This window comes from Dipodomys ordii, unplaced genomic scaffold (assembly GCF_000151885.1).
Source record: "Dipodomys ordii isolate 6190 unplaced genomic scaffold, Dord_2.0 Scaffold133, whole genome shotgun sequence".
Taxonomy (NCBI): Eukaryota; Metazoa; Chordata; class Mammalia; order Rodentia; family Heteromyidae; genus Dipodomys; species Dipodomys ordii.
Window position 1 is genome coordinate 2,667,824 of NW_012267349.1, and position 22,698 is coordinate 2,690,521.

Here is a 22,698-nt window from a genome sequence, read left to right on the forward strand (position 1 = left end):
AACCATGTAGCCAATGTTTCTTTGAGTCTGGCTTGCTTTGCTTAATATAATTTTTTCCAAGTCTTTCCATTTCCTTACAAATATGGCAATGTTGTTCTTTCTGATGGAAGCATAGAATTCTATTGTACATATATATACATATATATATATATATATATCACATTTTCTTGATCTGTTTATCTACTGAGGGGCATCTGGATTGGCGCCATATCTTAGCTATTGTAAATAATGCTTCAGTGAACATGGTTGTGCCAGTAGCTTTAGTGTGGCCTTGTTTGTGGTTATTTGGGTAAATGCCCAGGAGTGGGATTTGTTGGGTCATAGGGAAGCTGTATATGTAGTCTTTTGAGGAACCTCCATACTGCTTTCCACATTTGCTGAATAAGTTTGCACTCCCACCAACAGTGTAGTAGTGTTCCCTTTTGGCCGCATTCCCTCCAGAAACTTTTATTGTTAGTTTTCTTGATAATGGCCATTCTAACTGGGATAAGGTAGAATCTCAATATTGTTTTGATTTGCATTTCTTTTATGGCCAGAGATATTGAACCTTTCTTCATGTGTCATCTATTGGCCAGTAATTCTTCAGAGAAGTCTCTCTTTTTTTTATTAATAAGTTTTTTATTGTGAAAATACGGTACTGAGAGGTTACAATAATATGTGCAAGGTGATGAGTACATTTCTTATCAAGCATTGTTGCCTCCTCCTTTGTTTTCCCCTTACCATCCCTGCCCTCCTATCTCCAGGACTACACTCCCCTCTCATCCCCACTCCCCCCTCCACCTCCCTCCTACCAAAATTGTAAAGTTCAGTTTTAGACATAGCATCTTATACATTTCATTGTTGCAATGGGTCCACCTGTATCCGTATTTAAACCATTTATTTTTTCCCTTCCCCTCCACAAATTATACCAACATCAAATACAATGAAAACAGGGGTTATACCATGGGGGAGGGACATACAAAACAAAAAAAAAAACTACCTTATAAATGTGTTAGAAACAATAGCAAGAAAGAAAAACCACTTGAGTCCTTATCTTTGGGTTCATTTCGGCTAACATCAACTTATCTGCCCTTTTCTGATTATCTCATGCATATACTATTATTGCAAAGAACGGAAACCATGGGGCCTATCTTTTTTGGGCCTGGCTTACTTCACTTAAAATAATTTTTTCCAAGTCCTTCCATTTGCTAACAAATGGGGCAATGTCATTCTCTCTGATGGAGGCATAGAATTCCATTGTGTATATATACCACAGACCTATAGCCATCTAATCTTCAATAAGGGAGCTAAAAAAATAGTGTAGAAGAAAGACAGCCTCTTCAGTAAATGGTGCTGGCAAAATTGGTTAGTGACTTGTAGAAAACTAAAGCTAGATCCTTATATATCACCCTGCACCAGAATCAACTCCAAATGGATCAAAGACCTTGGAGTCAAAGCAGGCATCCTGAAAACATTACAGACAGAATAGGAGAAACCCTAGGGTTCCTTGGCACAGGCCGAAATTTTCTTAATAGAGACCCAGAAACACAACAAATCAAAGAAAGGTTGGACAAATGGGATTCTTGTAAATCTTTATCCCACTTATTAATGGGGTTATTGTTTTTTTTGAGGATTTGTTTATGGAGAGTTTAATTTTTTTTAGATATGAGACCCCTACCTTTGTATAGCTAGTGAAGATCTTCTACCATTCTATGGGCTATTTATCTTGCTACCTATGCCCTTTGCCATGCAGACACTCTGCAGTTTAATGTAATCCCATTTATCCAGTCTTTCTTTGGTTTGTTGTGCTTCTGTATTTTTATTTAGGAAGTTTCTGTATCTTTATTTAGGGTTCCTGTGCCAAGGAGCCTTAGTGTTTCCCCTATCCCTTCCTGTAATCTTTTCAGGGTATCTGGTCTTACAATGAGGTATTTGATCTATTTGGAAGTGATTCTGATAAAGGGTGATATATAAGGATCTAACTTCAGTTTTCTACACATGTACAGCCAATTCTGCCAGCACCATTTGTGAAGAGGCTGTCTTTCTTCCATCTTGTGTTTTTGGCTTATCAAAAATTAGGTTGCCATAGGCCTCTAGGTTTATTTCTGGGTCTTCAACTCTATTCCATTGGTCCTCAGGCCTGTTCACGTGCTAGTACCAAGCTGTTTTTATAACTATGGCTTTATAATAGAATTTGAAGTTTGGTTTTGATATTCCTACAGCACTGTTCTTTCTACTAAGGATTGTTTTTGCTATGCAGGGTCTTTTATTATTCCATATGAATTTTTGGATTGCTGCTTCTATTTCTTTAAAGAATGTTGTTGGGATTTTGATGGTTTATTGCATTGAATTTGCAGATAGCTTTTGGCAGTATTGCCATTTTCACAATGTTTATCCTCCCAATCCAGGAGCATGGGAGATTTTTTCCACTTCTTTAAGTCTACTTTAATTTCCTTTTTCAGGTTTTTAAAGTTTTCATTATGGAGTTCCTTTACATCTTTGGTGTGCACATGATTAATGCAGTACCTGGCCCAGACTAGGTCTTGGTTGATATGTACTGAGCTTAAATATGTGCAGAAAAAGAAAGAAAGAAAAATACAGTCACATGGGCCTCAATTCTTGTAGCCTGTCACTGATCGTAGAACCCAACAAAAGAGGGCCATGTCAGAAAATGAGGAACTGCTGCAGCTACTTAAGGACTAATGAAAGATGCGACTATGGGCAGAAGAAGTAGGAAGGAGAGAAGGCAGAGTTCACCACAGCCGTGAGAGATCACAGAATTGTCTCATGTGATTTCCGGAGTGGTTTGCAGTAAAGACTGCAGCTGAGGGCCAATGACTTGTGCCCCAGTTTTCCTGCCCTGGTAGCCAGCAGCTACTGATGTTGTAGGATACCAAGAGCAGTAGCCAAACGGGAGAGATGAGGTGCTAATCCTTAGATTATCCAGACTTCCGTGTGTGTGTGTGTGTGTGTGTGTGTGTGTGTGTGTGTGTGTGTGTGTGTGTGTGTGTGTGTGTGTGTGTGTGTGTGTGCATATAAATCTGAAGAAGATACAAAACCAAGTTGACCTCTAAAGCAAAGATCTTAACACTATGGGAAACAACACCTCCTTCTACAGTAAATACTTTAAACATTCCTTCTCTCTGCTGAAGTGAAACTTGTGAAGAATAGAACCTGAGTAATTAAAGAAAAAGATTATCCTGTAACTGTAATATAAAGAAGAAATAAATGGAAAATAGTCTCTAACAAAGTAATACATGTTTCAGTATCATATAGACAAGACGATACTAGAAATACAGTATCTTGTTCCGGATACTAGAAATACAGTATCTTGTTCCTATTCACAGTGGACATTTATGTTTAAAAGGAATAAAACATTGAGCCAAACATTGTCAACCTTCTTCACATCTGAGTATGAGTGTGTATTCATATCACACATATGGACATAATTTCCATGGCTGTAGTAGCTAAAAAGGTAGCTACAAACTACTAGCTAGACCAGTTGGGGTGTATTTCACAGGAGAGGCTGGTATCCTGAGTGGCATTAATTTTGCTTCTATGAGTGGGGACCATTCATGAGTAAGGTTCCAAATAAAACAGTACAGGGATTTCTTAATGTACCTGATTATTTACTCCTGGAACACTCAGTATATTTTAAGCAGTTAGATTCAAGGTAAATTCACATTAAAGCTCAACAGACACTTAAAGATCTTTGGGCTGATGGTGTGCGCCAGTGGTAAAAATAAAATTAAAAAAAAAGAATGTTTAACTTGCACAAGTCTCTGGGTTGAATCCTTAATGAGAGAGAAAGAAGAGAAAGGGAGGGGAGGAAAGAGTTGTTGGCCAATAGACAAATCTTTCAATAGACAAATCTTTCTGTGGGACTGTCCAAGGCATTGTTACATGTATCTAAGGATAGCCTCCAGTCATGGTCATAACTGAAAATGTTCTCCCAACTGTCGACAATACTTCTTTACATCAGAACCTCAAAAGGATGTGAAAATTGAGGTGAAAACATGATTGAGATACGTGTAGCTGTCTTGAAGAATTAGTTTTTGCAGAACTCAAAATTGCCAGAATGCCTACTTGATTTCTTTGGCCACACGTTTTGTAAACCTCTAGGATAAAAACCTCCATCTTTTGTGATCACAGATTGTCTTTATAAATTTCAGGCTCTGAGTTAGGTTTTCTGAGGGTGTCCTGTGTCATACTGTCAGCTTTGTATGCGCCCTTAGTCACCTTCCTGTGACTTCAGAGCATCGATTTTTATTGCAATTTTCTGTGCCTGCCTGTGTCTCCTAGCCACGATAGTACATTACTGAGTTTATCTAGGTGATTTTCTGGTCTGAGTCATGGCTGAAAGTTAAATGTCCCTTAGCAGTTCAAGCCACCTGTTGTAAGGGTCTGAGGATGTAGGCCAGTGGCAAAGTACCCACATAGCATGCACTAGGCCCTGGGTTCGCTCCCCTCACCACCAGAAAAGAAAGAGGGAAAAATGGAGGGAGGGATAGAAGGGAAATCAACAATAGAGACCTAGGGGAAAAGAAGGAGAGGGAAGGGGAGGAGTGTGGAGGGAATAGGGCCAAGGGGAGGGGGGAAGGAAGAGGAAGAGAAACTTCTATAATGCCTCCTTTTACCTGGTTGTGACATTCTCTTATCCCCAAATGGGATTCAAAACGTGGAACCACCACTGCATTTTGTATTTTTTTTAAATATGCTTGTTTGTCAAGAGGTGTTGATGGTGGAAGGGAAGGATAAGAATGTCTGTTACCTGGGAAGTACAACTCAGTACCATAAAAAGCATAACACTTCATCTAGCACAGAAGGTTCTTGAAAAAAATCAGTGTTTGTGAAATGGAGGTGTTATTTTTCTCTTCCCAGCTGACATCCCAGCATCCTTATGCTGAAGTATTCATCGGCCGGCCCCACGTCTGGACTGTGGATCTCAACAACCAGGAGGAAGTTGAGGATGCGGTGAAAGCGATTTTGAACCAGAAGGTTGTTGCTTTTATTCCACCATCCCCTAATGTGTACTATGATCTGGAATATGTTGAAAGAGCCACAAGCCTTTAGTTTCAGTGAATAGATCGTTTTCACATTAGCTGGAGTCAGGAAAGAAACACAATGTAGGATGTGGTCTGGAGACTTCCTGAATGTTCTGTGAAATGGAAAACAGAGCTGGTTCCACATGTGGACATGGTTTCTCCAGACCCTGTGGACAGGCTCCTGGGTCTCAATCTAATTATGTCACACATAGTGATAGGAAAAGAGAGGCTTTCCACTTTTACTTTACCCACAGGGAGGGTGAAAATGGAGGAGTAAGAACTAGTGGAGGAAATGCTGTAAAATGTTATAGAGCATTTGTTTATTCCTTTGGTAAAACCATGTAAAAATGACTAAGTTTTCTAGACTCTTTTGACCAACATGCATTAATCATTCACTGTGCACACAGCATCCTCTAGCAGCTCTGGGATCAAGAGAGGCATTTACATCCATATGCAGAGATGAGTCTGGCTCTTCCATAGAAAGTATGCCATCCTGTATGGATTCTTATATATCAAGACAGCCATGATCTCTCATGTCCATGGAAGTCTCTAAGCACTTTTCACATATAGTTATAATCTGTGAACAGAAATATAAGAGATATGCTGTGAGGCTGGGCTGATAAACTGTGGATTTGGATTCCAATTACTAGCCATACTCCCTCCTCTTTAATGTAGAGTTAACATTACATACTTTTATCGGTCCCTTGTGAGATCATACATACAAGTGCTAAAATAAAGGTCTCCTTCACAGTGTTGCGACATTATTCTTATTTTTGTAATAAATACTCTTGATTTCCCCTAGACCATAGAACCATGAAAGTATCAGATATATATATGTCAAATATATCATATATATATATATGTATCTGTATCTGTTGTCCCTACAATATTTGCAGCCTTATGATTGGATGGATGGATAGATGGATATATGGATGGATGAATAGATGGATGGAATGGAATGAGGAAGGGAAAGAGGAATTGATGTTTGCAAACAAAGATGTACGTTAACACAAGGCAGGTAATATTCAATGCAAAAAAAACATGCAGAAGGTCTAGGAGGGGGGCTTTCTGGAGAATAATACATTTTGAGTAGAGTTTTCTAGAATGAGTAGGTGTTTACATAGTAAAACTAGGTCTAAAGTGTGGTGTACATAAGCAAAAGCAATAGAAAAGTATATATCCTGGAAGGAATTGCCAGTGTGCCACTCCTTGGGAAGGGCTTTGTTTCCCCTTGGAGAAATAGAATATGTTGACCCATTTGTGGACCACTGAACTGCCCATTTCAACTAATTCCTAGCATCTCCCAGAGATGCAGCATTATCCATGCTCTGCTCCCTTATAAATGATCTGGTTATTAGGCTTGAAATGGTGGTCAGCTTCAAACTATCCTTGGTGAAGAATGATTGGGAAGCTGAAGTAGAAGCAGTTCTGAGGTTATAGAGTCCAAAACTATGTGATAGACACAGTTTATCAAGCCAAAATCTAGCTGACGTGCATACTAGGTAGAGCACTGAGGGTAGGCCCGGAGTTCTGAATGTCTACTGTATTCATTCCATGGATCCTTTAATGCTGCACAGTTTAATTAAAACCCTAATCAACCTAATTCTATATTATTCCAACATTTACATAGGATCATTTAAAAAGTAATTATAACAATAGTTTATTCATAGAGTGACCTTGTTACAAACTTTATATCAATCTCTGTACAATTCTGTAAAGTGAGACTATATTCCTGTTTTATGGAAAAAATTAAGACTTGAAATAATTGATGTCACACAATTACTAATAGAGCTTAGATTCAAAGTCTAATCTTTTGACTAGGTTGTTAAGATAATATAAACTTTAAAAAGCATAAGAAATAAAGGGATAAATAAATGGGAAAGAGGAATGGGATAATGGAGGATGAAATGTGATAAATACAAAATCTTAAAATGCCTTAATATAAACAGGTAAGAAATTTAGTGTTAAATTTTCTCACATTTAGCTCCCAGATCTTTACATGATAAGAAAGAAAAAGAAAACCTGACCTATCTTTTAAAGATTAAACTTCCAATAAAACCAGACCTAAAGGTGGTCCAGATGTTGACTTTTTTTTTTACCATAGTTCAAAACGTTATAATGTACTAAAAGGTTTGGAGAAAAAAGGTAGACGAAGTATGTGAGCAGATGGGGAATTTCAGTAGAGAAATGGAGACTATTTTTTAAGCGAATGGAAAAATGCTAGAAATGAAAAATATGGTATCCGAAATGAACTCATTTCATAGCATTCTCGGTGGATGGTACACAACAAAGAAAAGAAATCAGTGAAGCTGAAGACTCATTGAGGAAATCACTCAAATTGAAACATAAAGAGAAAGGAAAGAATGTGTAAGATCTATGGCACAGTATTGAGCAACTTGGCTTACATGTAATTGGAATCTCAGAGGGGACAAGAATTATGTGGAAAAAATATTTGAAAAGACATTGGCTAAAAAAAAAATTTTAACGAATGAATGCCACTGAATTAAAGATCCTGGAGTTGGGGTCATTGCTCAGTTGGTAGAGCACTAATCAATGAGCAAAAGCAGCAGATACCAAATTCCAGTTCCATCTCAAATCTAAAATAATAATAATAAAGATCCTGAGAGCATGGTTACCCCCTTGCAGGTTGAATACAAAGAAAACCAGACCCAGATACATCCAGATTAGAGTGCTGAAGGCAAAGATAAGGGAAAAATCTTGAAAGCAGCTTAAGAAAACTTTATTACATTTAAAAGAATAATCTAAAGATAGCCAACTTCTCATCAGATATAATGGAGACTGTAAAGGGTCTCCAAGGACCAGAGCACAAGGGACCTTTAAATAGGCAATGAAAGGTAAGAATTCTGCATTTCATAAATAAGGAAGTTTTGAGCAGGGGAATAAAATGACCTACATCTGGGATCCTCCACAGAGAAGTTCTGCCTAACCCAGAAATCTATGGTTACAATATATACTTGGGTGAAAACCCTGGTCTTCTGGAACATTCAAAGATTATGTTTCCTTGAATACTAAACCACTCCGTCAGTTGGGAGTCATTCAGGGTCTCCTTGATCTCTGGGAGAAATTCCACATGAGAATTGTCCTCTGATTTTGAAGGGTGAGTAGGTACAGTGGACACAGGGAGTCTCACAAGAAGGAAGGTCAAGAGGAGCAGGTAGGAAATTCATAGAAAATTCCAAGCCCAGCAGAAACTCCACAGTGCAGCCTGCAGGCATCCTTCCTGTGACCTTGAGTTCAAGAGTAATAGGCCTCTTTCCACCATCAAGATGACAGGAAGGCTCCCTTGTCTTTTTGTAATGAGCCCTACTTGGCTTTCTCTGACTGGATGTGGTTTCAGTATTCCTTTTCATTCCATAGCCCAGGAGGCCCTGCCTTGTTTCTGAAGTACTGTCAGGCAGAAAACTTCTCTTCTATACCACTAGCTTACACAACAGCTCCTGCCTAGAGACATGCCAGTGCTGCTCTCCCCAGAGACAGGTCTGGAGGACTTTCCCACACAGAAGGCCCTGTTCCCACCCAACAGGATGGCCTACAAATGCAATTTCCTCCTGCCCCTCCCTACAAATAGGAAAGTTTTGTCAAGCTTCATATATTTTAACAGTGAACTGGTCCTAAAACAGTGAATGAGTCAGCATCCATTTGGTTTAACTGGGTGTGGGTTGGTAGGAAACCCAGAGAAGAGCTATTTTTCTGTAACTCACTTCTGTTTTCTAATGGATGCCCTTTGCAATATGTTGTGAGAATGGCCCTTGAGTCTTCAGCCTGCTTCCCCAAACACAATTGAATCCGTTGCTCTCATGACAGCTGACCACCAATACTTGTCCTCTTACAAATGACCATTTATATGGCATGTCCTCTATTCTAAATCGTTTCTTTTCGTTCCTTCTGTAAACTGTTGAGAGCAGACAAATCTGTAGGCCAGTTATAGAGCACTTCTGGCATGAATTCACACCATAAATGGAGTGAATACCCTTTACAAGAAAAGAAAATTGTACCTTTTGAATGAGGAACTATGTGTAAGTCAGAGCCAGGCAAGTGCCAAAGCTTGCGATGGGAAGGAGCAAGCTGAGATCATGGAAGTTCTTTTTTCAAAGTGCATTGAGCTCTTCAGAGGTAGTAGTCTGACCTCCGTGCTTGTGCAATCATAGGCAAGTCTCCCCCATTATGACACAACTTGCCCTAGACAGATGTGAGCAGTGTGGCTGGACTCCAACCTGTTGATGCTACCTGCCTCGAGTTGTGTAGTTAAAGATAGGCTAGAAAGTTTTAAATGACAGTTTACTTTTTCAAACCTGACTCCACATACACACACAAATGAGAAAAACATGACACAGGACTGATTACTTGGGTGCCCATGGAAGAATGTCCTGACGGGGCTTCCATTCTCAGCCAGGCTCAGCTCCTAGATGTCCTCTGGTTCTCCTTGTAAATTTGAGATAGGTCAAAGGGGAGTTTGAAGGTGGCGCTCTCCCCTGTCACCAACAGGTGCTGTTGGTCTCTCTGAAGCTCTAATAGATGGATCACCAGTGCTTTTCTTCCAAATGCAGTTTCATTGTGCATTGGTGCACTTCTGAAGATACAGGCCTCAGAACATGCAGCAGAGCTCAAACCCACCTTTCTTCTCCCTCAGGTGTCTCAATAGCCATCAGAATGCCCCCTCTTTCATGAAGCACCTCTAGGGCTTCCTGCTCCCTCACATAAAATCCAAGCTCATAAAATTGAGGCTTAAAAATCACAAGGCTTTTGGGCAACCCCAGTGAGACTATCTACCCAGTTTCCACAATTCCCGTAGTCCTAAGCTCCAGCTTTCCCTGTCTTTTTCTATCAAATCTCACAATGCTTACTCAGCCAACAGGTCTTCTGCCTCTTAGCTGTCACCAGTCTTCATTTTCTGGACTCATAGCTAGCTTTAGAAGTCCACCATGAGCAAAAGGCTGCTTTGTTCTGTAGCAAGGGCTCTCTGGGCACATGCTCATCTCCCCTACTAATGTAGACCAATGCCATGTCATTCCCATGGGTCCTTAAACTGCTCTTCGTGTGCCCTTTTCAAAAGTGGTGACCATGTGTTTATTCAACAGGTGTTTGCAAAGTTCCCAGATGTACTTCTTCAACACTGGGACACAGATGATTTATGCCATAGTCTAGTGATACCTTACGCTGAATGCCTTCTTTATGGTAGATCCTAACCCATGCACTTTTCCCCCTGTATTCTTCACTACAGTTTAAAAGAAGAAGTGCCAGTGGCTCATGCCAGTCATCCTAACAATTCAGAAGGCTGAGGTCTAAGAATCATGGTTTGAAGCCAGGGCAGTAATGTCTATGAAATTCTTATCTCCAGTTAATCACACACACAAAAAAACAAAGCAGAGGTAGAGCTGTGGCTCAAGTGGTAGAGTGTAGCCTTGAGCAAAATAGCTCAGGAATAGCGTCCAGGCCCTCAATTCAAGCTCTAGGACTGACATTAAAAAAAAAAAAAAGGAAAGAGTTCTTGACACCTATGTATGTATGAGGGATTCTGAGACTTAGAGACAGTAAATAGTTTATTCATAGAGTCTGTATTTAGGGAAAACCACAGTGAAGCTCTGAGCCTTGACTGTTGGCTTTCACATCTGTAGTCCTATCTGCTGCTGAGGTGATCTCCAGGCATGCGCACCTGTGCCTGCATAGTCAGTAGAGGACTGGTATGTGCCAGACATCATGAGCTATGTTCTGTTCCCACAGATCGAGCCGTACATGCCGTACGAGTTCACATGCGAGGGGATGCTGCAGAGAATCAATGCTTTCATTGAAAAGCAGGTAAGGCTCAGCAGAGGTCCAGCCTTGGTTTCTGTGTCCTGTTCAGGGTATAGCACATGTCTGTCATTTTCCTGCTCTGGAAAATTCTAGAAGCTGGATAATGGCTTGTTGGAATTCTGAAAGCAAGAAAGAAGCCAGTCTTGGGGTGTATTGCTTGTGATGGGGTCAGGTCACTTAAAATAGAAATCAGAGATGGAGTCTTCCCTGCCTACCAGCTCCTATGCTCACAGTAGATTCTCTGGGGGCATCTACAGGAGTGGGAAACACCAGGGGACAGACAAACCATTCTTTTCCCACTGTCTTTATTTCTTACCCCTAGAAAGACAGGGACTGAAACCGCAATTTCTAAGCCTTCCTTTGATAGTATATAAACAGTAATTCTAAGCATATTAGGACTTCTTCGTGGTTTTCAAATGGAACCACTTTTCAAATGACATAAAGCCTCTGGAAATAAAACAGATAAAAACAGGAATTCAGTTCTAAAAGCAAGGGAGGTATCCACAGTCCCACTACCCCCAACAGGGTTTGGAAATGACAGCCCTACTCGTAAAAGGAAAGGCCTGCGAGCTCATTGCCATCCCTCTATAAAGTTTCAATTCCTTGAGCTTCAAAAGCACCACAGAGCTAGAAATAGACAGACTCGGGCCCCAAGGGCAGAGGAATCTGAACTCCTTGACCAGATTCCAGAAATAAGGGGCTCCCCCTGATAGGGCAAAGCAGAGTGTTTTAGGGTGATCAAGGGATCTAGACACAATGGGGAATGAGAACTATGCCAGCTGAAAATAGAAATTGTAAGTTGAATTTGGTTTTTTTTTGTTTTTTGGGGGGTTTTTTTTGGTCGTTGTGGGGTCTGAACTCTGGGCCTGGGCGCTGTCCCTCAGCTCTTTAGTTCAAGGCAAGTGCTCTACCACTGAGGCACCTTCCCAGCCCCTGTAGGTTGACTATTTTAAGTAAGTCTAGATTATGGGCCCAGTGGGGTTTCAAAGGAGAGTTGATGGTTTAAGAAAACTAAAGCTCTGGGGAATGAGCCCCAAGGCAGTGTGTCTGAGCGCCCGAATTTTTGATAACAGCACAGCATGGCCTACAGACCAGCCCCTGGACTCATCTCCCAACACTTTCTAATTATATGAGTGTGGGTATTAGTTACACCGCCTCTCTGTAAAATGAGGATAATAAAACCTTCATGCTCAGAGCAGGGCATGGCACATACTGCTTAATGAATGCAATCTAATTGCATTGATGTTTCAATCTATCGTGCTGCAGCATAGTATATCATAATAAATTATAACCATGTATATTGTAATATATATCACTCATCAGACTTTGCCATGATAGCTTAAATCATTGAGTCATTATCTCATTTAGTACATCATAACTCTGTTGACCATATTCATAGAGTCTATATACCAGAATATGCAGAATCTCAGTTCCTCCTCATCTTACAATTTCACTTTCTGAGCATTTGGATACCCATAATCAAGTACAATCCAGAGATGCTAAGTGGAAAATACCAGCACAGTGCAATAGTTTATTTCAAGAGAAAAAGAAATTATATCCACATAACTTTTATTATGCAGTAGTGTTATAATTGTTCTAGTTTATTTTTAGTTGAACTCTTTCTGTGCCTACTTAATAAATGGTGCCAGAGGTAAATGTGCATGCATAGGAAAAAGCCGTGGTGTAGAGGTCTGAACCATTCATGGTTTCAGGCAGATGTATAACATCTCATTCAATCTTCACAGTAGGACCAAGGTGGCAGCAGTAACCCCATTCTCTACATGAGAACTGAGATTCACAGTCTTGGGGCCCAGAGGTGGTGGAATCCAGCTTTGTTTCAGGTTTGCTGTGAAATCAACATTGATGGTATTTACCAAGAACTCAGGAGGTGACAGGTGTTCTGGGGTTTATCTCTGCCTGTGACTCCTCAGCCTCCCTGAAGGTATGCAGGACAGCTACTGGGCCTCATGTAGTGATAGGGAATAGGACATCTCAACCCTGGCTTCTGTCCATCTCAGTCTCTCTTGAGATCTCACCTGATCCTTTCCACTGTTTCCCGTACCGTCTTCTTCCTGAGGTCACATCCTCTCAGGTTACTCACTCACCAGTGTAAAGGGATTCTTAGGTTTATCTCACTGCTTTTGCTTTTTTCCTGGCTGAGGCTTATGCATACCAGCCAGTCCTGACAAAGGTCTCAGATCCTCTGTAAGCCTGTTGGTAAGTTTCCTTTTAGTAGAAAAAAAATTTGTATTCCCTAAGTAAACCTTGCTAGGTGCTTCCATCATGCAGGGGTTGGGCCTGTGTGTTCATCCCTAAGTCCCAGGTGCCTCACACCTGCCTGCCACAAAACAGCTCATCCCTGTTCAAAGACTGTGTAAGTGAATGAGTATGTGAGCAAATGCAGGCATGCTTTTTTTGCTCATGTGTACCAGGCACCAGAAGGCTGTTAGTGAAATTCTCTTCTAGAAAACACACATACGAATCTGCCCTGTTTTCCCCACCACCTCCTAGGACCAGGAATCTAGTGATTTCTAATGTGTAAAAGTTTTGTCTGTTGATTGATTCATGAGCAGATTTGTCATCTGGGGCATCTGTGGACTGTACAGGTAGTTGGGGAGAGGTGTCAGAGCTTCCCATTTCAGAGAAGACAGTGAATGTCACAGTAGTGCTGCCGCTGTAGGTTCAGGCTTCTACACATGATAGAACCCATATCCTTTGGGTTCACATTGCCTGGCATGCAGGATGAGGAAGAAAGAGGCAGGAGAGGGTATTTGAAGGTTCCTCACAGGAAGTTAAGTCTTAGGAGAGAGGAAGGACTGGACAAGTTGAAATGCCAAAGACCCAAAAGAAAGATAGCTGTGACTGTTAAGGTACATAGCTATGACTGGGAAGGGTAAAGCGAGAAACAAGACTGCAGAAGGAGTCAGAGGGCAAGAAGATGCCCAGCCTTGGCTGAAAATTCTTTCTTTATTTCTGGGATAACAAGAAGCCTAAGCCATATTCTGCCACTGAGTTTGCAGTGTTGTCAGTCGGTATAGACTATTGGAAATCTTGTTACAAATTGGTACTGGGGGGCATTTCTCATAAAACGTTCTTATCGTGCTCCTACATTAGCAATAAAGAGGGACTTGAATTCTCCTGGACCCCCCAATGTTTCCCTGGTGCCAGAGGCATCCAAGACCCTATTGGCTCCTAGAGTGGGTCTTCTATTAGCCCCAGGCCTCAGGATTTTAAAGCTTAAAGCATTCATTATTTCTACAGCTAGCAGAATATCTTCAAAGAGCAGTGGAGGATGGAGAACAGGGCCCTTTAGGCAGGAACAGGAAACCCTGCAGTCTGGAGAAGGCACTTCCTGTGCCCAAAGCTGTAGGAGCCCCTGAGCTCATTAACCCGATCTCAGCTTCCAGAATCCTCCATGGGACCACAGGAGCTTTTACCCAGTTCCCTTTCAAGGTCATCCCTCATGCCCTGCCCCCACAGCAGCAGGAGACTGAGGAAGCCAATTGGCAGCAAGTAATGGAGAGCACCCCCCAGGCTCCAGTGAACAGTTGAACAGTTTCTGCAGGAAGCCTGCCCAGCCAATTTGAGCGCATGCTCAGTGGGAAGGAGTCTGGGCTCCTCAGTACCCGCCCCCCTGGGCTCCACCCTTCCAAAAACAGTCCATACCTTTTACCGAATCACTGGTGTGCCTGGCACTTTGAAATAAGCTCTCTCAAAGGGCACTGCCTCCAGCACCGGGAGAGTCAGTGCCAAGGCAAAAATCCCTTGTGATGGAAGATCAAGCATGATTATTCCCTGACCTGAGTGTGTCCTAGCTTGTTAAGATTTGCATTATGCATTTCTTGGGGAAGTTATGTATTTGCCTCCAGCCAGAGAACATAGCAGGTTCTTTGGAAGGAATGGCAATGTTCCAGTTGATTTCTGAAAAACCACACACACAGGCTCTTCAACCCTATTTTCTGCTTCCTATAAGGAACCTTTCAGTATACAAGGATGGTCAGTTACAGTCAGAAGGTTTGTAAAGAGCTGTGTAAATTTGTGTGAAAAGCATGCTGGAGATACAGAGAGAAAAAAGGAGTCAACTCCCAGAGCAGCAAGAGAAGAGAGCTCCCGGGCTCATCTTGAAATGCCTAAGGCATGTATAAGTTAATGTTGGGATTCATCTGTGCTGTAGTACTCATCAGCAAGGGCAAACTTGTCAGTGAATCTGCAGAGTCTTAGGGAAGGAAATGGTAGAGGTGACAGAGCTGCCGGGAAACAGAGTAGGGCATTGAAAAAGGAGAAGATGGGCACTAGCAAGAGAGGAGTCTTTGCTCTTGAAGCAGTGGTGGCTGCTTACCCAGCCCTTCTGGCTCAGACACAGGCTGAGTCATGATGAAGCAAGTCTGGATACTGATGTCTGGCTGGCTTGCATCTAGTTCCGATGCCACTGTCTCTGACCTTGGGCAGATTCCCAAGTCTCTCCTATTCAGTGGAGATAACAATGTCCACTGCATAAGATTGGTGCAAATGCTAATAAGCATTGTAGTGGGCCCAGGTAAGTCCTCTGAACACTTTAGCAATTGATTGCTGTGGGAGCCTTGAACCCGTCAACCAATGTGTGTTTCTCAGACAGCTTCACTTGGTGTAATTTACAGACCATAAAATTCGCTCCATGTAAGGGTGCAACTAAGTGAACTTTTTAAGCAGGGATATTGAGGTACAACTACTACCTCAGCCTCGTTTTGCAGCATTTCCTTTGTTCCCGGGTGATGCCTGGCAGGTGCTCTTGCTCCTGCCCCGAGTTACAGGAAACCACTGATTGGTTTTCTGTCTCTCTAGATGTGCCTTTTCTACAGATTTCTGACTTCTTTCACTTAGTATAGTGTTATTGACCTTCATCTGTGCTGTAGCACTTATCAGAAGTTACCTCATTGCTGAATAGGATTCCGTGGTACACTTGTACCCCGAAGTTTTTCCAGTTACTGGCTGGCAGACTCTTGGGCTATTTCCACATACTGCAAAGCGTTCTATAGTGCATGTCACATGCAGTCTTTGCATATGTGCTTCGTGCTCTTGCCTGGATTCCTTGTAGTTGAGGTGTTGAGTTCCTCCCAAGGTAAGCTTGGCAGCTACATCGATTGGCAGGTGTTGGTGATCCATGGAGATTTGTCCCTCATCTTCACAGCCACTTCTCTCTTGCTCTTATAGAAACACAGACTCATGCCTCTTTCTGGGAGCAGCCCCAGGGCCGCCTAACAACAAAGTTTGCTTCTTCTACAGCACAGTCTTAAGAATGATCAACTGAGGTGTGTGTCACCTAGGCACTGGTCATCAGGACTTATTAAACTCTTTGTATGCTAGACACTGTATTTCTCAGCAAATGCCATATACGCCCCTCACATTGCTGGTTGAACATGGTCCAAATGCCATTTTCATAGCCTGGAACCTGCTCCTGGCTTCCTGCCCCACCCCCCACCCCTCCTCAGATCCTCTGTTTTATTTTAATTCTTTTGTGAATGTCTGATCTGCTTCCATCTTAGAAATGGCAAGCCTTTTTTTCTGCCAAGGGCCATTTGGATATTTATGACATCATTATGAGCCATACAAAATTATCAGTACAGGCAGATTAGACACAGGAAACCAATGAGAAGTATCACGTATCTGTCTCATCATGTACCAAATGAAAATCTTATATGGCCCATGGGCCAGATGTTCCCCATCTTGTGAGTAGCTCCTCCCTCCAGACCTGTACATCTAAACCATCTTCTTAGTTCCAATATCCTAAAAAATGGTAGACTTAGAAACTGTGTTAAAGATTTGGCCAAACTGCCCTGCACTACATTCTGTGTCCTCATACTGGTTCTTCTAGTCCCACATGACTGCTTTGCTCTAAGCAGATGACTCTTCCCACCTGGCACAGCCTAGAGGGAGAGGTGGGCCATTCTGGCCTAGTGCCTTCCTCTCAAGGGTGCCTCTCACCCCAACTTGGACTTCTCCAGATCTTTGCATGTTTAATGACTCAGGTGTTCTCAGGACTGCTGCTTAGCCTCTGCCATAGAGGCCAAACTCACTTTTTTCTCCCAGTGGCTTTTCCTCACAGATTTGTTGATGAATAGATCCTTCTACTTTATGGTCAGTGTGTGGGATCAGAAGTCAGAGAAGAGTAGTCAGGGAAGACAGTTGGTGAGTGGTTGCAGTGATTGTTAGGAAGGAATGCAGATGGATGTGCACTAAGTGGGCTTGTTAACCAGATTGGAAATCACTGTTTATATCTTATTCTGGCTGCATACGTAGATGCCTCATTGAGTTGGAATAGTCTCCTTTTCCATTTCTGTTACTATCAAAACTCCAGGATGCCAAAACAAGGCAGTGCAGTTCAAAAGCTTGTTGCTGAGAGCCAATTATCTGCAAAGCACCCTGCTCATGGTAAGCCACTACTCCTATGTGGCCTACAAAACCCAGGCCAGAAGTCTTTATCTCCTGGAAGCCTTCTCTGATTGCTACCATTTCTAGTGTGTGTGTGTGTGTGTGTGTGTGTGTGTGTGTGTGTGTGTGTGTGTGTGTGTGTGTGTGTGTGTGTGTGTGTGTGTGTGTGTGTGTGTGTGTGTGTGTGTGTGTGTGTGTGTGTGTGTGTGTGTGTGTGTGTCATGGGGCTTGAACTCTGGGCCTGTCCCTCAGCTCTTCAGCTCAAGGCAAGCACTCTACCACTTGAGCCACAGTGCCCCTTCTGGTTTTCTGGTGGTTTGTTGGAGATAAGAGTCTCATGGACTTTTCCTACCCAGGCTGGCTTTGAATTGTGATCCTCAGATCTCAGCCTCCTGAGTAGCTAGGATTACAGGCGTGAGCCACCGGTGCCTAGATACCATTGCTACTCTTTCCCTCCTCATAGTGCTAATCCTTTACCTCCTTCAAGGGGTCTTGGTTTCCTGCTTGGGTGTCTGCTTTTCTTCTTCTCTGTAATATTTGAAGTGTCAGCCCCTCTGGGATGAATCTCTTAAGTTCAGGGACTGTGTCTCCTTCATGTTCATAATTCTGACACAGGGCACAAGGCTTCAGGGGCCATTTGTAAAGTTGTAAATGAGCTCGTACTTTTCTGCCTCTTAACAAGTTCATGTTGAATGCATTAATGAGCAAATGAGTGTTTGGAGCGATGTGGCAACTCAGCATTGCTTTGTTAGCCTGTGCCAACAGGATAGAAAAATGGAAGACTTGCAGCCTCCTGCACACCCAGCAGTGGCTGAACCTGTGGATGAGAGGAGGCTTATGACCAAGGCTTCTGTTTGGATCGTGCCCTGTGTGCGGCTGGGCCCAGAGGCAGCTGTCATGGATGAGTGGTCAGATACAATCTAGCAACTCAATTTTTTGCCTCCTGACCTTGGCAACAAGCCATGGTCAGCCCTGACATGATCTCCAACATCCCTTCGTCTGGTCACCTCACTTTATTCACACAGAAATTGCACAGGGAATGAAGATCAGATGATCTTGCCCCCCATTTCATGGCTGAGGACAGGCAGGGGATGCTTGGGTGGCATCTGTGAAATTCCCAGCTGGAGCCCAGATTCACAGCCCAGACCTCTCCCACCTTACTCCTTAACCTGCTTTCTAATGCCACCTTAGTCTCCCTCTGTTCAGCTATACCATTTCAGGCTTTACAGTGTTGGTTCCCTAAGCATTAAGAGGGCTATTTTTACTATGCCTGACTCTCTTGGTACCCACAAAACTCCGGGAGGATAGCTGGCCATCTCCTCCTGGTGAGCTGAATTAGGCAAAGCCTCACTTCTGGGAAAGTTGACTTTTGTGGTTTAACAAACCAGCCAGCACCAGTGGCTTCATGCTTGGAATGTTGAGATGAGGAGGATCACAGTGGAAAGACCAGTCCAGACAGAAACATTCACAATATCCCTTCTCGACTAAGAACTGGTGGCATGCACCTGCCCTCCTTGGTGCCTGGGCTTCTCCCATTCTTCCCTCCTCACAGCACATCTTGCCATGCTTATGACATGGTACTGGATGTCTGCTCACCCAGAGCTGCTCAACGTACGCCGGTGCCACCTGTGCAGTGTCTCTGAATGCTGTCTAAGGCAAAGGAGCCTCTCTGAGGATGTGTATTCAATTAAGAAAGTGAGTGCTTGTGGAACATGTTTTATTTGCCAGTGTTCTACTCAACAATTCTTTCATTCAGTCAGAATCACCCTTGGTAGGTGAGCTTGTGACCAGATCTTGTAATGTACCTCCCCCCCAAACATGGTGATAGAGGGACCGGGCTTCAGATTTCTTTTCTGTAACTTCGAGTTTAGCCTTTTATGAGGCTGAGCTCAATAATGGACAAAGCAAGCACTGTTCTAAACCTCAACAGGTACAGAGACTATGCCCTGAACTATGACTGAGGAGACAAGTAGGGAGAGACAATGCCAGTTCTCTCATTGCTGATAAAAAAAAAAAAAAAACCAGCCTCTGTGGGTTTCTGGCTTAATCCAGGGATACTAGTCAGTTTGTCATTACTAGAACTGGAAGACCTTTCACTATCTCCTACCTACCCTCTAAAGGCTGCCACTTCCCAACTGTGCCACAGTAAAGCCCAGGACTGTATCACATGGGCTATTAGGGTTGAGGTAAGCTAAATTCAGGAGACAGAAAAATTCTCCCTTCTTTTTCAAACAGTGCTCCAATAAAACTTTATTTGCAACAGACAAGTGAGCAGCATTTGGTCTATGAGCTATTTCTGGCTAGCCCCTATTCTAGAAAATAGTTAACCAGTCATGTTTCAAAGCAAATAGAGCATGACATACATGACATCTTCAAAAATGTCTTTTTTCACCGGATGTTAAATTTAGAAAGTTAAACTGAGGTAAATATAAGTTTTCCTTCCTGGTGTCAAGAAGAATCACCTGGCTTTCTCTGATGCAAATGTGATCTTGTCATGGTCTCCTGGTCATTTGCTTGTCCTGTGAAGTCACACAGTAGGCTTTGATGTGTGAATGATTTAACCTGTCTTCAGTATAATATTTAAAGGCTCTAGACATTATCCATTTGCTCCTGAGGAGTTTTAAGTAAAGATGTTTCCGTTAGCCAGAAAAACAAGCATGTATGATACTTCACCTTTTCCAAATGCCCATCATCTCAGCTCTGATCATCAGTTCCTTCTGTCTGCTAATGGCCTTTCAGGCAGATAGATGGGCAGTGTATCAGAATGCAGGGTCTCTACATGGCAGAGAGCAGCAGCCACTATCTCACACTCTTCCCCATCAGGGTATCCTGGGTCCATGCAGTCATGCCATTGCTCTTAGTAACAGCATGCAGAACCACAGGGCAGATGTGTCTGGTGCTCAGTCATGAATTTACAGACTTGGGGGGGTGGGTTCTCTAGCCCAGGGCTGCCTGTATTTCTCAGGCTGCTCCACCCACCAACCTTCATATTCAGATTAATTTGGCACCCCACAATAACTATTTCTATCACTCTGAAGTCTTTGGCCCTCTGGAATCTTATGTTTAAAGCAGATAGGAGCCCAGCTGCAGATCTCCAGTCCACAGCTGAGTGTACCATTTCTGTTGCTTATCATCTCTCACTTAGACTCCAAGAGTAGTGACTATGATATTGAGGATGGCAGTGGCTTGACTGACATGTTCCACTCCTGATCATTGCTTTGCAGAGACACAAAGAGAAACTAACGCCAAGTGCTTGCCAATGGCTTTTGTCAGGAAGGGAATGAAACATCTTTTTTTTTCTGATTAGGAAAATGAGGCCTCAGATGTTGCAGAGTTTGCCCAAAGGTTTCCAACAGCTAGTAGAAGGAAGAGGCAGGAAAAACTGAGAGCCAGCTGCCTGCAGAATCTTTTTTCTTTTGTTTTTTGCTGTCTTTTAGCTCATCAAAACTAATGCAAGGGGCTGGGAAGGTGGCTCAGTGGTAGAGCACTTGCCTTGCATGCATGAGGCCCTGGGTTTAATTCCTCAGCACCACATAAGCAGAAAAAAGCTGAAAGTGGCACTGTGGCTCAAGTGGTAGAACACTAGCCTTGAGCTGCAGAGCTGAGGGACAGCGCCCAGGCCCAGAGTTCAAGCCCCACAACCAACCAAAAAAAAAAAAAAAACTGAAGCAAACAGCTGGATGTGATGGCTCACATTTGAATTGCAAGCTATTCTTGAGGCAGCGATCTAGAGGATTGCATCTGTAGGACAGCCTGGGCAAAAGTTAGCAGGGCCCCATCACAACCAATAAGCTGTGTGTGTCGTAGCACGTACCTATCATCCCAACTACACGGGAAACCTAGGAGTATAGTCCAAAGCCAGCCCTCGGCAAGAACTAGACCCTAATCTGAAAAACAACTAACACAAAATAAGGCTATGGGCATGGTAGCGCACCTACCTTGCAGGCATGAGGTCCTGGATTTGAACCCCAGTCCTGCCAATTAAATAAGCAATGAAGTTAGAATAAAAAAGCTAAGCCAGCTATTCCAGAGGCCCTGCCAGATGCAGCTTGCTAGGGGCAGTGAGGCCCCTCCTTAGATACTCCATGGGACAAGCAGGGTGGGGTTCAGGACATTTCCTCTGTAGGTCCAGGTACTGGGAACTCTGGGCCCAGAGATGACTAATTTCCTCATCCACGTAGGAAAAGGTGGAGCAGAGGAAAAATAAATATCCTAGAGGGACATACATTGCAAAGTAAATTTCCTGACTGCTCCTGACCTCAATCTTCCGTGTCACCCAACTTCCTGCCTATAAGAGATACCTGTTCCTAGAACAGAGCAGTTCAGGCACATTTCTGTGTCTCAGTGCAAATGCCAGGGGCCACCCTCCACCCCCCACTCTTTCACTGATCAGTGTGTCATGGGGACAGTTGCATGTCAGGGCAAAGAAACCTGCCTCCTTTTTAGGCAGTATTTGTCTTTAAACGGGTGTCTGGATAGGCCTCTTGTGCCCTGGTCCCCACATCTATGGGATAATTCCCTGAAAGAACCCCATGCAAGCACAATCATGACCACACTCCGGTGCTTCTGCGGACTCGCCTTCCCCAAACACCTTCCAGCATAGGCAAGCATCTGGGCAGGCGGGGCAGGCGCCAGATTCAGAGGCATTCTGCCTGGTTTTATTGGCCAGGAGTAAGCAGAGCAAGCTCTGGGGGCGTCATGGGCTCAGCTGAAAGGAGATCTAGGATCCCAGGCCAAAGTGAGCGGCCTGCTCCAGCCTTCCCTGGCTTCTGATTCACCATGCTGTGCTGCTGCTGCCTGGCCTCCAACCCCCTGTCTATTCCAGGGTCTCCCATAACTACCCTTTGCGTCTTTGCTCCCTCGAGTCTGGGACTGAAGGGCTCTGTCTGCTCTACTCTTGCTTGTACAATGCCCCGTTTCCTTCGTGTCATCCCTACTCACTGAGTTGGAGCAGCATGGGGATGACTCTTTTCAATCACCAAGCACAGCGTCCCTACCAAGGGCACAGTACTTTGTCAGGGAATAACAGAGATGTCGATAGATGTCACACTTTGATCCTTTGCCACACAGCGGCAGAAGCTAGCTGTTGAGATAAAACTAGCTTGTGCTATCATACAAGGTTGCTACCCAATTGGTAGACACATCATGTCTTTCAAATCTGAGAGGTGGTGGACGGCCTCCTGGAGGGATGGTGATTAGATACTGAATCACCACCTTAGACACAGGTGTGGTCCTGAGCCCATTCTAGGTAGTGGCTCTTATCCTGGAGACCGTAGCGAGACCCTGCTGTGGTCCCCCTTTCCATGGCTAAGGAAGCTAGTGGTTAGAGACGTTAAGACTTGGCCTGTGAGTGTCTCCAGCCCCAATCCGTCTGGCTCTCAAACCTCCCTTCATGTCTCTTTCTCAGTATGGCACCTGCCAAGGTCAGGATCACTTGGCAGGATCCCCAAAT

At 43.3% G+C, this 22,698-nt stretch overlaps 1 protein-coding gene across 4 annotated transcripts in view; it reads left to right on the forward strand.

Annotated features, from left to right (window-relative positions):
- The window catches only part of Mgat5 (mannosyl (alpha-1,6-)-glycoprotein beta-1,6-N-acetyl-glucosaminyltransferase), a 372,666-nt gene that overhangs the window by 341,525 nt on the left and 8,443 nt on the right, over positions 1-22,698 (forward strand). For all 4 annotated transcript variants that reach the window (XM_013030834.1, XM_013030833.1, XM_013030831.1 and 1 more), the window contains exons 14-15: positions 4,861-4,977; positions 10,767-10,841. In XM_013030834.1, the coding sequence (XP_012886288.1) occupies positions 4,861-4,977; positions 10,767-10,841 (192 nt within the window). The remainder of the gene's footprint in view (positions 1-4,860; positions 4,978-10,766; positions 10,842-22,698) is intronic.